This window comes from Lissotriton helveticus, chromosome 7 (assembly GCF_964261635.1).
Source record: "Lissotriton helveticus chromosome 7, aLisHel1.1, whole genome shotgun sequence".
Lineage (NCBI taxonomy): Eukaryota > Metazoa > Chordata > Amphibia > Caudata > Salamandridae > Lissotriton > Lissotriton helveticus.
In genome coordinates, this window is record NC_136068.1 from 969662953 (window position 1) to 969676437 (window position 13485).

Here is a 13485-nt window from a genome sequence, read left to right on the forward strand (position 1 = left end):
GACTCTGACAGATATAATCAGCACAACACCTTCAAGTGAGCAGATGCGCTTTACAGTGGAAAAGTAAATATCACAGTGCCCTTCATGAACCTTCTTTGAAATAAGGTATGAAAACATTTCTACTTCTGTCCCTAAGTCCCACTGCGTCACTTTTGCTCCTCTCACCCTCTTGTGCTCACCTCATAGGAGGCTTTGATGAGTTCAAAGATGTCAATCTCTAGTGGTGGTTCATCACCACTGGTGAGCAGAGCATGCAGGTGTGGAATAGGAGGGGAGACGCTTTGCCGGTTCACAACATTATCAAGGTACCTGTTTCAGAGAATGAAAAAACAAGGTTAGAATAACAACGATTCAATGCACCCAACAACCCATCAACAATTTATGATTGATCTCAAAAGTACAAAGAATTTTGAAGTGGAGAAGGCAATTGGACACATGCATAACTATGAAGATGACAATGTCATAGAAGGGGTAATTCTGGTACATTTGTTGGTTTCAGAGTTATTTAATCTGGACAGCATTTATTACAACTGTGGTTCGATTCTGAGTGGAAGCAACAATTCTCAGGGTTATTTCGGTGCGGATTTTCCTGTATGGCAGATCTCTGAGTGAGTGCTGCTGCACAGAATGCTCCAATAACAGCAAGTGTTGCAGAGCTAGTGATGTGATTTTTTGAATTCTGGGGACTGGGGATAGTGTGAAGAGAGAGATAGCTAGAGGGGGAGCTGGAGGTTGACATGATTGGAATCAAGAGTTGAAACTGGGTTAAGGCAAGGAGCCACACTTTATATATGGGCTAAAACATGCCCTGCCATATTTTATAAGGATACTGCAAGTCATCAAGAAGGTTTGTGACCAGTTCCTTCATAAGGTCACAGAACGAAAAAGTGGCTTGAAATGATCTTGTAATATAAGGTAGGGGGTAATGTATTCCTTATAATTCATGGGTCACACCATCACTCTTCCAAAACTGATTAAATACTAGATTTCTTGCTCGATTGTGTTCACTGCAGATCAGGAGAACAGAAGCAGAAACTGTACTGCTAAATTCAACACCAAAATGCAGCTAGCAAATTTTGTAAAAAATATATTAGAAAAGCCCTTTCATGAACTGTTTTACCAGTCGACAAGAACAAAGGTATACGTTTCTAGAGGAACGTCTGTAAGTAGAGATAGCAACAAGAGGTACCTTAATAGAAGTGAACATAAGGCCAGATATAGCCAGAGAGAGAAGATAAGAAAACGTTTTATCTGGAGAAAACTCAAGTGGGTGCACATTGCTAAGATGGCACCATGAACAACATCATTTCCATTTAAGACTCAGTCTAGCAGCAAGTCTAGGTCTTTAAATTAAGTGAGTTCAGTAACCACGCATACAGATAATGGATGGAGAATCTGGCCCCTGTTCATGGTTAACAGCGTCAAAGATACTGGAAGAGGGTGAGGCTTGCATTCGGAGAGCAGAAGAAGTTCTGTGAACCAATGTTGGCGTGGCCAACGTGGAGCAATGAGGATCAGACGGCATGGCTCCCTTTTCATTTTCATCAGAATCCTTGGTATTAATGGGAAGGGAGGAAAGGTGTAGGCGAAGATCCAACAACCTTATTGGAAAAAGCGTTTCCCCATGATCCTCTTTCTGGTTCCCAGCTGGTGAAAAATTGGCATTTCCGATTCATTCCAGAAGCAAAGAGATCCAAGCTGGGCTTGCCCCATATCTGGAAGATGAATTCGAGAACCTTCTGATCTAGCTCCCATTCGTGGCAAAAATTGGAAGTCCTGCTTAAAGCATCCACCAGACTGTTGTTCACCCCGAGAATATGTTCCACCTTGATAGAGATGTGGTGTGAGAACCCATTCCAACATTTCCTGTGCTTCCAGAGATAGGATATGGGAACAAAACACCTCCTTGCTTGTTGAGGTAATGCATGCATGTAGTATTGTCTGTTCTTATAAGAACCAAAGCCCCTCGTATTCTTGAAAGGAATTCCTGCAAGGCTAGAGAAATGGCTCTAAGCTCCAGGAAATTAATGTTCATACTTGAGAGCTTTGGACCACTTGCCTTGAGGTCTTGAATTTGTGCTCCCCAACCATCTAGAGAAACGTCCGTAGTGAGGACGAAAACTAGCATCCTAGAAAGGAAAGTTAGCCGAGTTGAGAGATTCCTGGAGGACTGCCACCAAATAAGTGCTGTTTTCATGACTGAAGTGATCTGCACTAGGTCAAATGATCCAGTTAATTGGAGCCATATATTGTCCAACTCCGGCTGTAATGGTCTCATTCTGAGATGAGCACAAGGAACCATTAGAATTGCTGAGGACATCATTACGAGAAGAGATTTTATTAGTCTCACAGAAGCAAAAGTTTTTCCTGTTAGCCTTGTCGCTAGAGAAATAAGGTGAGTTTGCCTTTCTGCAGATAAGAATGGCTTGTCTTGGACAGTGTCTAGGATTGCTCTCAGAAAAGCAGTTCTGAGACGGTTGCAGAATGGACTTTTGATAGTTGAGAATTAGCACCAGTGATCGAAACATTTGTAAGCAGATTGAAATTGCCTTTGAGGCCCGCTGAAAAGACAGTGCTCTTACTAGCCAGTCGTCAAGGTAAGGAAACAGTTGCAGACCCTGAAGCCTGAGATAAGCAGCAACTGGAGCCAGACAGTTGGTGAATACTGTTGGGGCTGAACGAAGACTGAAAGGGAGGGAGGACTCTGAACTGAAAAGGAGCGCATGCCACAGTAAAACTGAGAATTTCTCGATGTTTGGGATGAATAGGGAAATGGAAATACGCATCTCGCAAATCTACAGTTGTCAAAGTTCGCATGACTGAGAAGTTAAAGTATTTCCTGCAGGGTGACCATGCAGAAAAACATTGCAGATATTTATTTAGTTTTCTGAGATCCAGAATTGGCCTCCATCCTCACAACTTCTTTTTTTATTATGAAGAAGCAGGAATAAAAAACGTTCTCATCTGAGAACAAGGAACTTTTTCTATAGCTCCTTTGTGGAGCGTAACCATGGCTTCCTTTCAGAGCAATTTGAGATGAGGTGGAAGCCTCTTTAGAGGTGGATGAGGCGGTGGGTCTTACGAAATCTAGAGTATGACCATACTTTACGATGTCCAGGACCCATTTGTCATTGTCATTTTGTTCCATTGATCGTAGTGGCGGGAAATATTTGTCGAATTGAGGTTGGTGTTTAGTTGAATCACAGCAGGTGCTGGGAAGTTGTCACTGCTTTCTAGCATGGTCTCTGGTCTGAGTAGGTTGTCTTCTTCTGGTTTGCTGTCTGGAGTATGCAGCAGACGGTGAGGCTTGATAAGACTTCTGTTGTTGATTGCGGTTGGTACTTCTGATAGCTCCCTTGAAAGGAATAAGATCCTCTGTCACGCGCTGCTAGAAAAGGTGTCTTCCTATAGTGCAGTGTACCTAATGTGTTAGCTGTATCAGCATCCTTCTTTATTTCTTGTGAAGCGTCTTCTATATGCTTCCCAAATAGTGCGTCTCCATCAAATGGCATATCTGAAATTATTCTTTGTACCTCTGGACGGAAGATAGTAGACTTGAGCCATCCTTGGTGACGGAGAATTGCAGCTTCTGCTGGTTGTCTAACAGCCAGAGAAGCCATAGCCATGGATATATCGATTATCTCAAAGGCGGACCATTCCCCTTCAAGGATTCCCCTCCTGTTTTTTACCGTACGGCAACAAATCGAGATATGAAGACACATCAGACCACATTTGGCAGTGACAACTTCCTAGGATTGCTAGGGAATTTGCGGCACGCTCTGATGCAACAGCAATAGAAGTGAACCTCTTCCAAATGTGTAAAAGTCTTTCATCTTTATCAGGTGGGGGCCCAATGGGTACCGAAGGATTCAGCGATCTTCGTTGCCCAGCCTGACTAATAACAGAATCTGGTCTAGGCTGTCCCACTAAGCATGGTGGTGCATCGTCAGGGGCTTTATATTTATTTACAATCCTAGGAAGGATTGCTGGCACCGAATATGGATTCTTCATGATTTTAGCTCCTTCCTCCCAACTTTGATCTATAATGGGAATTGTGCGTGCAGGTTTCTATTTTGATCCTTAAAATCATATAAAAAACAGTCAGACTGTTTAACCAGCAATGGTAGGTGAAAACGATTTGCGGCTCTTTCCATTAATGCATGGAAGCCCCAATATCTTCAGGCGGAAAGTCGATCACTTGAGGAGCTGTTGGAGAAGATGTAGGGATAAGATAATCTTCCCACTCGTCTAGAATAGTAGATGTTTTAGGAATCTCACCTTCCTCTGCATCATCGTCGGCATCCTGTGGCATCTGATCTTGTGGTACAGGTACAGAATCTAGTGACTCAGTAGTGGGCATAGAGACCTGTCCAGAATCCAAAAAAGGCAGAGGAGACCTTTCCATATCCACAGTTCCTGCTACTGTAGGGAAGCGGGTGTGGTAATCATGCAGCATAGCCGCGAAATCTTGGACTAATGCAAAAGGCATTTGTATCATAGGCTCTTGGCGAGGCATCAACACCTGTGACTTTTTCATGGGCTGATAATGTGGCCAATACTCATCTTCCTGAAATTTTACATGAAGTTGAGAAGGGCTGCTGGCCAGACTAAACAATCCATCATCCTCAGATTCTTCAAAAATTGACTTGGAGGCAAGGGGAACTATATGAAGGATCTAGGTAAAATTAAAAAAAAAACAAAAAAAAAAAAAACAAGCGCGGGCTCCCGTGCATCAATGCTAATTAGCCCACAGGGGGGCCAAATCCAGGGGGCTTGGTAAGAATGAAGTGGTGGGGGGGCCCAATCCCCCCCCACACTGCCCCGGGGACCGCCACCCCTGGGGCAAAGTAGGAATTATTGCGGGAGGCACACGGCCCCCCTGAAGCCCCGGGGACCAGCACCCCCCGGGGCTCGACTTTATTAACATTGCGTGAGGGCACACAGCCCCCCCCGCAGCCTTGGGGACCGCCACCCCAGGGTTTTTTAAAAAAATAAAAAAAATACCCTGTGTGAGGGGGCTCAAGCCCCCCCACAAGCCCCGGGGACAGCCACCTCCCCGGGGCATTAAAGATTCTAATTGGGGGGCTTTGTAAAACATGGGAGGGGGCCGCATGGCCCCCCATCCTGGAGCCTTGTTGTGGCCCTGGGGACCACCACCCCCCAGGGATGCCTCCTGCAGTGTTCCGGGTTGCTCACCCTCCGGACACTGTCGTTTGCTATTTGGAAGAGAGCAGGAAACCTGCTCTCTCATCCAAATAGCAAAGCAAATTGCTTTTCCACAGGGGGAGCTGCATCTTAGCAGCTCCCCGTGTGAAAAAGCAATGTCGGCTCCCGCAGAGAGCCCGGGAGGGGGGCCATACGCCCCTCTCCCCAAAATGTAAATTAAAAAATAAATAAATAAATAAAGTCCGGCCCCGGGGGATGGGGTCCCCGGGGCCATAAATGGCCTAAGGAGGGGGGCAAGGCAGCCCCCGCATACAAGTAATTTTATTTTTTTTTAAAAAGAGCCCCCAGGAGATTGGGTCCCTGGGGCAGATTATGGCCTCTGGTGGGGGTTACGCGGACCCTTTCCGAATTTATAATTAAAAAAATAATAATTAGGGGGCATGCCCTGGGGGATGGGGTCCCCAGAGCCGAAATATTAGGAAAAGAAGGGGGGCCACACAGCCCCTCTTAAACCCAAAAAATAAATAAGAAAAAGACCGGAAATGTGCCAAAGGCCAAGCCCTCTTCTTGTAGCACTCTGCAAACGCACCCCCTGGTATGTATGTATGTATGTGTATATATATATATATATATATATATATATATATATATATATATATATATATATATATATATATATATATATATATATATATATATATATATATATATATATATATATATATATATATATATATATATATATATATATATATATATATATATATATATATATATATATATATATATATATATATATATATTTTTTTATATATCTTAAAAGCAACCAGTAAACGCCAATTGAGGCCTATATAAATTGCGACTTGCCTGTAATTGATAAAACAACAGAGACAAAACGCAATCACTGAGGTGCATGTTTATAGATTATTGATGGGTACTCGCGATATGGAAATGTTGTAAATATATGATGAATGTTTTAAACATCTACATGAATTTTTCACATTATGTGGCATGAAGGAAATTAACACTTTATTGTTTCTTTTTAAATGCGACTTTTCCAAAATTTGAGAGTATACTATACATGTGTAAACACATGAAATGCATGCACTGAGATATAGAGGATTTCTTCTTTTTGCGCGCAAGTCACGTATTCAACGTTTTATTTATTTTTTGCGAGTTTCTTTTTAATGGTTTTTGAGCACGAGCACTTTGTTTATCACCATTTATTCTCCATGTTTAATTGTGAAAAACAGTATTTTTGCACTTTACAAGATGTCTGCCATTTTCAGCATTAACTGTCGGCTTAGTCCTCTCTTGATGTTAATGGAGAGGAGGAGATATAATGGCGTGGTAACTTTAATATGTTGACACTGAGGAAGCCGTTTCTCGGCGAAACGCGTTTGTCTTTTCCTGGGGCAGGGGGTCTGCTATTAAATTTTTGTTAACACCTACAGCTTGGAGTGCCGTCTGCTTTCTACGATTGTCAGTGAGCGTGTGTGCATATATATATATATATATATTTTAAATGTATCATTCACCACTGAGAAACTTGTTCTTATCAAACAAAATGGCTAGAAATAGAACTACAAGGTTCTCTGTATCTATAAGCCAGTTGACCGAAATATCAACTGTTCCACACTTTTATAAACCCCCAAGTGCCTGCACGTATAGTTAGTTTGCACGTGTCAGTCAGATAATGGGAAAATATTCTAGTAGTGGACAGCTATACTTACAAACTGGCCGCCCATTCTGCATGCGTACCATAAAGTTAGAGATGTATTTTGCTTGGTACGTCAGGTATTGCGTGAAGAAAGATGTGCACTGGACAGAGGGCTGAAGATTGACTACTTGGCAATAAAAGATGTCACTTTGTAAAATAATTAGTAAACTAGTGAAGTTAGCCACAATAGTTCACATTTTCATAGCTGCCAAGGTTTCAGATTGCTAGTTAGCCACAATAGTTCACATTTTCATAGCTGCCAAGGTTTCAGATTGCTACGAGTGACATTTTCATAATTTCAATGAAATTTTGAGTGACATTTCAATGACTACGAGTGACACTTTCTCGCAAGCAAAAGACAGCAATTAAGACACGGGAAACATATAAATATCATAACTTAGGTATTTCAGTTTGAGTGTACTCTGTACATGTATAACATGTCGCAGATGTTGTACAAATGAATCCGAGGAAGGGCAAGTATTCTGTGATTACCAAGTATTTTCTAAATGACAATATGGCTATTTCCAGTAAATGACCACCGCACAAAATAAATGACACAAATTATTTTTTGAGGTGCAAACTGGACTCCTGTCCGTTGCTTTTTGTCGCAGTTTTATATAGCGTGCATTGGAGCACTTTACATGAGCACCAGTTATATTAGTGAAGGTTAGATTTGGTTTTAGGACCAGTCACTTGTGAATAGTTACACGATGTTGAGCCAATGCTCAGCCTTGAACCTGGTTCCTAATTTCAAAAGTCTGCAGCTCTAGTGATAATATCACATGCTCTCCAATGTCTTGTGTTTGATTTAATTGCTTACAATGTTACTCCAGCTGTAACAGGAATGTAGTTTGCATATAGGTACATACGAGAACTGACTTACCGGTCCTCCCATCTCACAGCCAGTAAAAAACACGCTATGCAGAATAAAGACAGTGCTCCCAGTCCCATGAAGTGAATGCTTCTTTTTTGGTGTTCCCTTTTTAATTAAATGACTGCTCCCCTTTGTGTCTTCTGCTCCTGCCTCTCTTGCCATAATTTCTATGTGTGCTTCCCATACCCACCGGGGCACCACCACCGCCTTCCTTACTGCTATTGGGAGGGGAGAGCATGTGATAGCTCTATCCGTGGTGCGCCGTAAAAATCGACTGACAGCCTTCTACACAGTACACTGCGAGGGGTCGCACCACCTCCGTCTCGGGTACTGGGTGGGGTCAGGTGTTTTAAAGAGCCCACACGTGCCTGGAGGCAGCAGAGCAGAAGAGGCCTAACATATTCCTGCCCTCCTCAAACACGATAATGGTGCTGGGGGCTGTGACGGCGGGCTGTGTCTACTGGCGCAAGGCAATTGGCGGGCCCACTGTGGGTGCAATCTTGTACGTGAACATTTGCCGACCAGTTTATTTGTATGCCCATGCAATATTGATTCTTCCCTGAACATGTACTGCGGACACACCTGCCATTGCGTGGTACGGTTGGGTTCAGTTGCGGCCGCCACCGGCGTGCGAGCAGCCGTGAGCTCTGCCATGATTATAAATTAATTATATTGCCATAACGGTCGGTACCTCTGAAATGCTGCACAAGAAGGCCGATGGGGTTGGGTCTCTCTCACGGGATCACACACTGCAGGGCAGCCTATCTGCAGCACTCTCACTCGGCCCGGCAAAGCTCCTGGCACGGAAAAAGTTTTCGCTCGACGCTGACACTGCAGCAATAATTATTCTGCCCCACAGTGCGGGCGGCCCGGCCGTGCAGCAGCCAGTGCCATCAGCGGCGTTGCAAGGCGGGGGTGCTAACCATTGTGAGCAGCCGGCCTCCACCTCCATAATTTCATTACGGCGCGCACCCTCAGCAGGACGTGACGTTGTGTGCGTCCCCACATGGCGCCAGGGCAAAGTTGCCACATTAAAGTTAACTGCGGCGGCAGGCCCCGCCCGGGTCTCTAGGCACCCGGGCAGATATAATGCAACATTGTAGCACTGGGAGCAGTGCGCCTCTGAACTTTCACTGTTCTATTCGGAGCATGCTGCCAAGTGAAGTCTGCTGCGGCTGGGCCGGGCGCAGGGAACACAGGTGTCAGAGGCGCCAGTGCGTGCGCTAGCACCTAGCATAGGCTAAGGCAGCCTTTCAGCGCTGTCGGGTCAATGGCGAAAAATGCGTGACAATTCTTTCAGTGCGGTGATGCGGGAACACCACACTGAAATGCGTTAGCGTCACGCCTAATGCGTGACGCTTGACAGGACTGCATTTTGTGTATGGTTGGTAATATGTCTTCACCAGTATCTAATTAAAAAGGGATCCTTTTTTCCACTGGCAAGAGTGTCCTGATCAGTGTGCAGGGAAATTCCAGAGAGGACATTAGGTGACGAGGAGAAGAATGGTTATTTCCGGAATTAACCAGATTTTCTTTTGGTGCCTGGAATACATCATTAGCTGTAAGGCCAGGGACTTGATAAATGGTACCCTGCGGGAAAATCGTGGTGTCTGCTACTTAAATGATGCAGGGCCTAAGGGCTAAAATGTTGTATCTCTAATAGTCGGCATGCTTTACATATTACCAGACTAATTTTAGTTTCTGATGAACAGTATTTAACCTCCTGTGGATGCCTTAAGTACCAAAAGCAGAAACATTTAGAAAGCATTGCACTATATACCAATCCAAAACTCCTCCGCCAGATTAAGCTTTCACCCTTTGGGACGGTGGCACAGCATGGCAACCGTTCTCTCATCCCTGGCCACTAGGAAAGCTAGGGGTGGTGAGTTCATTAACTCCTTCAACCTTGGGCAAGGTGGCAGAAACATGTATCTAGCCCCACTGATCCTGGACAGGTAATGTTTTTTAATCTCTCCTGTGCCTGTCAAAAAGGCGGGGAAAGATATTCATAAACCAGCTGGCTTACCAGCCCATTAATAAATTATGCAGTATCTGGTCTCTTGGCACACCCTGCATTTTTTTCTATCCCATTTTGTCGATTGTTTTGTTCCCAATGTTTGCAAACACTGGAAGGAAAACACTTGAGTGCGCAGTTCAGACAAACAAAGTGTTGGGCACACACACACACTGAAGTCCAATAGGTTTGCTAAGCCCATTTAGGCGTTTGTAGACTTTTTCCAATTTAGCAATAGCTTGACATGCGCAATGGACACTCAACTTTTACCGTGTATATACAAAACAGCATAACAGGGTTTCACCAAACCAAGAATAGGCACAAAAAGACTGAAGGGCCAAAAAAATGTGATGACTATCCATTAATGGTTTAAGAGTTTTGTGCAGACTACCTATGGAAAGCGGTACAAAAGGGGGTGGTGATAGACGGAGCATCTGAATCAATCAAACACTCACACCCAGTCAAAAGATCTGGGTTTAATCCATCACCGTTCTTTAGCCCACTCTGCCACTCCAGTTCAGACATGGCTATATGCAAATCAGTCTGACCCTGTGCCTCATGGGAACAGTCCAGCTCGAACTGCCAAGCCATGTGTTCCCTGGACCGGAAACAAGCTTCCGAGGACCGGTTTCTGGCATTCCAGCCGTCTTCAGCCTGGCTTGCTTGAATCCAGTGGCAAAGTGAGCAAGGGACTCACGTCTGAGCATACCCTGCCACACTTATGGCGGCCAAAAGCAGTACAAAAGGGGGTGGTGATAGACGGAGCATCTGAATCAATCAAACACTCACACCCAGTCAAAAGATCTGGGTTTAATCCATCACCGTTCTTTAGCCCACTCTGCCACTCCGGTTCAGACATGGCTATATGCAAATCAGTCTGACCCTGTGCCTCATGGGAACAGTCCAGCTCGAACTGCCAAGCCATGTCTTCCCTGGACCGGAAACAAGCTTCCGAGGACCGGTTTCTGGCATTCCAACCGTCTTCAGCCCGGCTTGCTTGAATCCAGTGGCCAAGTGAGCAAGGGACTCACGTCTGAGCATACCCTGCCACACTTATGGCGGCCAAAAGCGGTACAAAAGGGGGTGGTGATAGACGGAGCATCTGAATCAATCAAACACTCACACCCAGTCAAAAGATCTGGGTTTAATCCATCACCGTTCTTTAGCCCACTCTGCCACTCCAGTTCAGACATGGCTATATGCAAATCAGTCTGACCCTGTGCCTCATGGGAACAGTCCAGCTCGAACTGCCAAGCCATGTCTTCCCTGGACCGGAAACAAGCTTCCGAGGACCGGTTTCTGGCATTCCAACCGTCTTCAGCCCGGCTTGCTTGAATCCAGTGGCAAAGAGAGCAAGGGACTCACGTCTGAGCATACCCTGCCACACTTATGGCGGCCAAAAGCAGTACAAAATGGGGTGGTGATAGACGGAGCATCTGAATCAATCAAACACTCACACCCAGTCAAAAGATCTGGGTTTAATCCATCACCGTTCTTTAGCCCACTCTGCCACTCCAGTTCAGACATGGCTATATGCAAATCAGTCTGACCCTGTGCCTCATGGGAACAGTCCAGCCCGAACTGCCAAGCCATGTCTTCCCTGGACCGGAAACAAGCTTCCGAGGACCGGTTTCTGGCATTCCAGCCGTCTTCAGCCCGGCTTGCTTGAATCCAGTGGCAAAGTGAGCAAGGGACACACGTCTGAGCATACCCTGCCACACATATGGCGGCCAATGGAAAAGCACACGCTGAAGGAGAGTGGCAAAACCTCCAAGGTCGGCTTTAGAGCTGGTAGCGCCCGGTGCGACCATTTTTTGTGCCCCCGCACCCCATGACCGCCTCCTCAGATTCTCTCAGTACCACCTGGCAAAAGTGCACCAGATCTCTATAATCATAAGCTACTGCTAAACAGTGTCCCTCCATCAGGTCGGTGCCCCCTCAACAGGTCGGGGTCCCCTCTACAGGTCGGGGCCCAGTGCGGCCGCACCAGTCGCACTGCCCTAAAGGCGGCAGTGAAAACCCCCTTTCTAATTTTTGAACCATTTGACTTATCTGCATCAAATCTGGTATGCACTGAGATTCCATCTCCAAGAACCCCCCCCCCCAACCCTTCCCACCCCTTCCAACCCAACTGTATATTTTAGTTTTCTGAGTCTGGTTGGGCTAGAACAATGGGAAGGGGAAATTATTAAGGATAAAAGATACATAATCAGCTTTCCTGTGGAGTGAGGTGTAAACCTTCAGTGCAAATGCACAGCTGAATTTCTGTAATATATATGTATATACAAACACACACAATGAAAATATGCATTCGTCTGGCTTTTTGTTTCATTGTTCTTAAAAATACCAAATGGGTGACCAAAAAATGAAAAAGCAGGAAAAAGAAAACCTCACAAAATTGAAAGGTTCCGCCCCAGGTACATGTTACAATAAAGAAAACAGGACTAAGTTGTAGTTATGTTGTATTTTTTGTTAAAACACAGAATTTTTCAAGTGCGCTGAGGGTTTATAGGACAGCCCCCTAGTGACATTACTAAAAGGCTACTATGTATATGCACTGTGACAGCAGAATTAGTTCTTAAGTATCTAAGAAACTCATGAAAGCCACCATTTCCAAAATGAAAGTAAAAGTTACAGAGATTAACAAAGGTGAGTTACATAGATTAACAAAGTGAGTTACAGAACTTGCAACAAAAGCAATTTGAGAACTGATTTCATTAACTTAAGGCCTAACTCTAAGACAGGTGGACAAATGGTTTTGTGAGTAAGTAAAACCGCTAAAATAACATTCTGATAAGAGATCAGAACTACTGTATCCCATCAACAGTGACAATATAGCAGGCTGCCAGTAGGACAGATCTAGAAAGAAAACCAAGGATACTTTCAAAGAGTGGTAAGGGGTAATTGCTCATCAGACACTAAACTTATGTCAAGAAGATACAGTGTGGTGATATATTTATGTACTATGCATTCACTCTAAATATGCATGACATTTCTGAACCAAAGGATTGTGGTGGGCGTGTGGACTCCGGCCCTCAGTGAACCTGCTGCAAAGATGTTCCACAGTAACATGTAAAGGTATTTCAATGGTTTGTAGGCTTTAAGCAAATGCTAAACTTTGAATATCCTCTGACAATCAGTGGTATTGGGTTTCAAACATGGTGAAATATTTTCTTTTTTCAAAGCTGGACAATACATTCCTAAACCCTTTCAAAAGTAAGACATGTAGGGAGGTTAAAGGTCTCTTTTAGAGTTTATTTCTATTGCACTTTAAAGGTGATGCTTCAGTGAATAGGTGTGGTGTTCTGGTAACTGGAGGGCTAAAACCTTCTCCTGTACCTGTTAGAGGGAGACTATTTTACAGACCATATCCCCATGTAAAGTACATACAGTCCCCCCACCCCATAACTGAAGGCATTACTCAGGTGTTTGTACAACGCGGTGTTACATTTGTTAGGGATGGAGGGGTGCAGAGAATCGTGGGCACCTTGCCCGGAAACTGTTGCTGTCTGGTGGGCTTGAAGAAACATCTGCTACAATGTCAAAGCCATGTCCCCGTACCTAAAGCCCACCCTTAGAGTTTTCTGTTGAATGCTTGGTGTAGCCCAACAATCCAGGGAAACAAGCGGGTGTACAAGATAGTAAATATCTGCACATAGGTGCAATTCAAAGCTGCTTTTCTGTGGATCAGATGCATTTTGTCCCAATCTT

At 44.5% G+C, this 13485-nt stretch overlaps 1 protein-coding gene across 3 annotated transcripts in view; it reads right to left on the reverse strand.

Moving 5' to 3' along the window:
- Positions 1-13485, reverse strand: part of TBC1D9B (TBC1 domain family member 9B) — a 220481-nt gene that overhangs the window by 37735 nt on the left and 169261 nt on the right. For all 3 annotated transcript variants that reach the window (XM_078653543.1, XM_078653542.1, XM_078653541.1), the window contains exon 13: positions 180-309. In XM_078653543.1, the coding sequence (XP_078509669.1) occupies positions 180-309 (130 nt within the window). The remainder of the gene's footprint in view (positions 1-179; positions 310-13485) is intronic.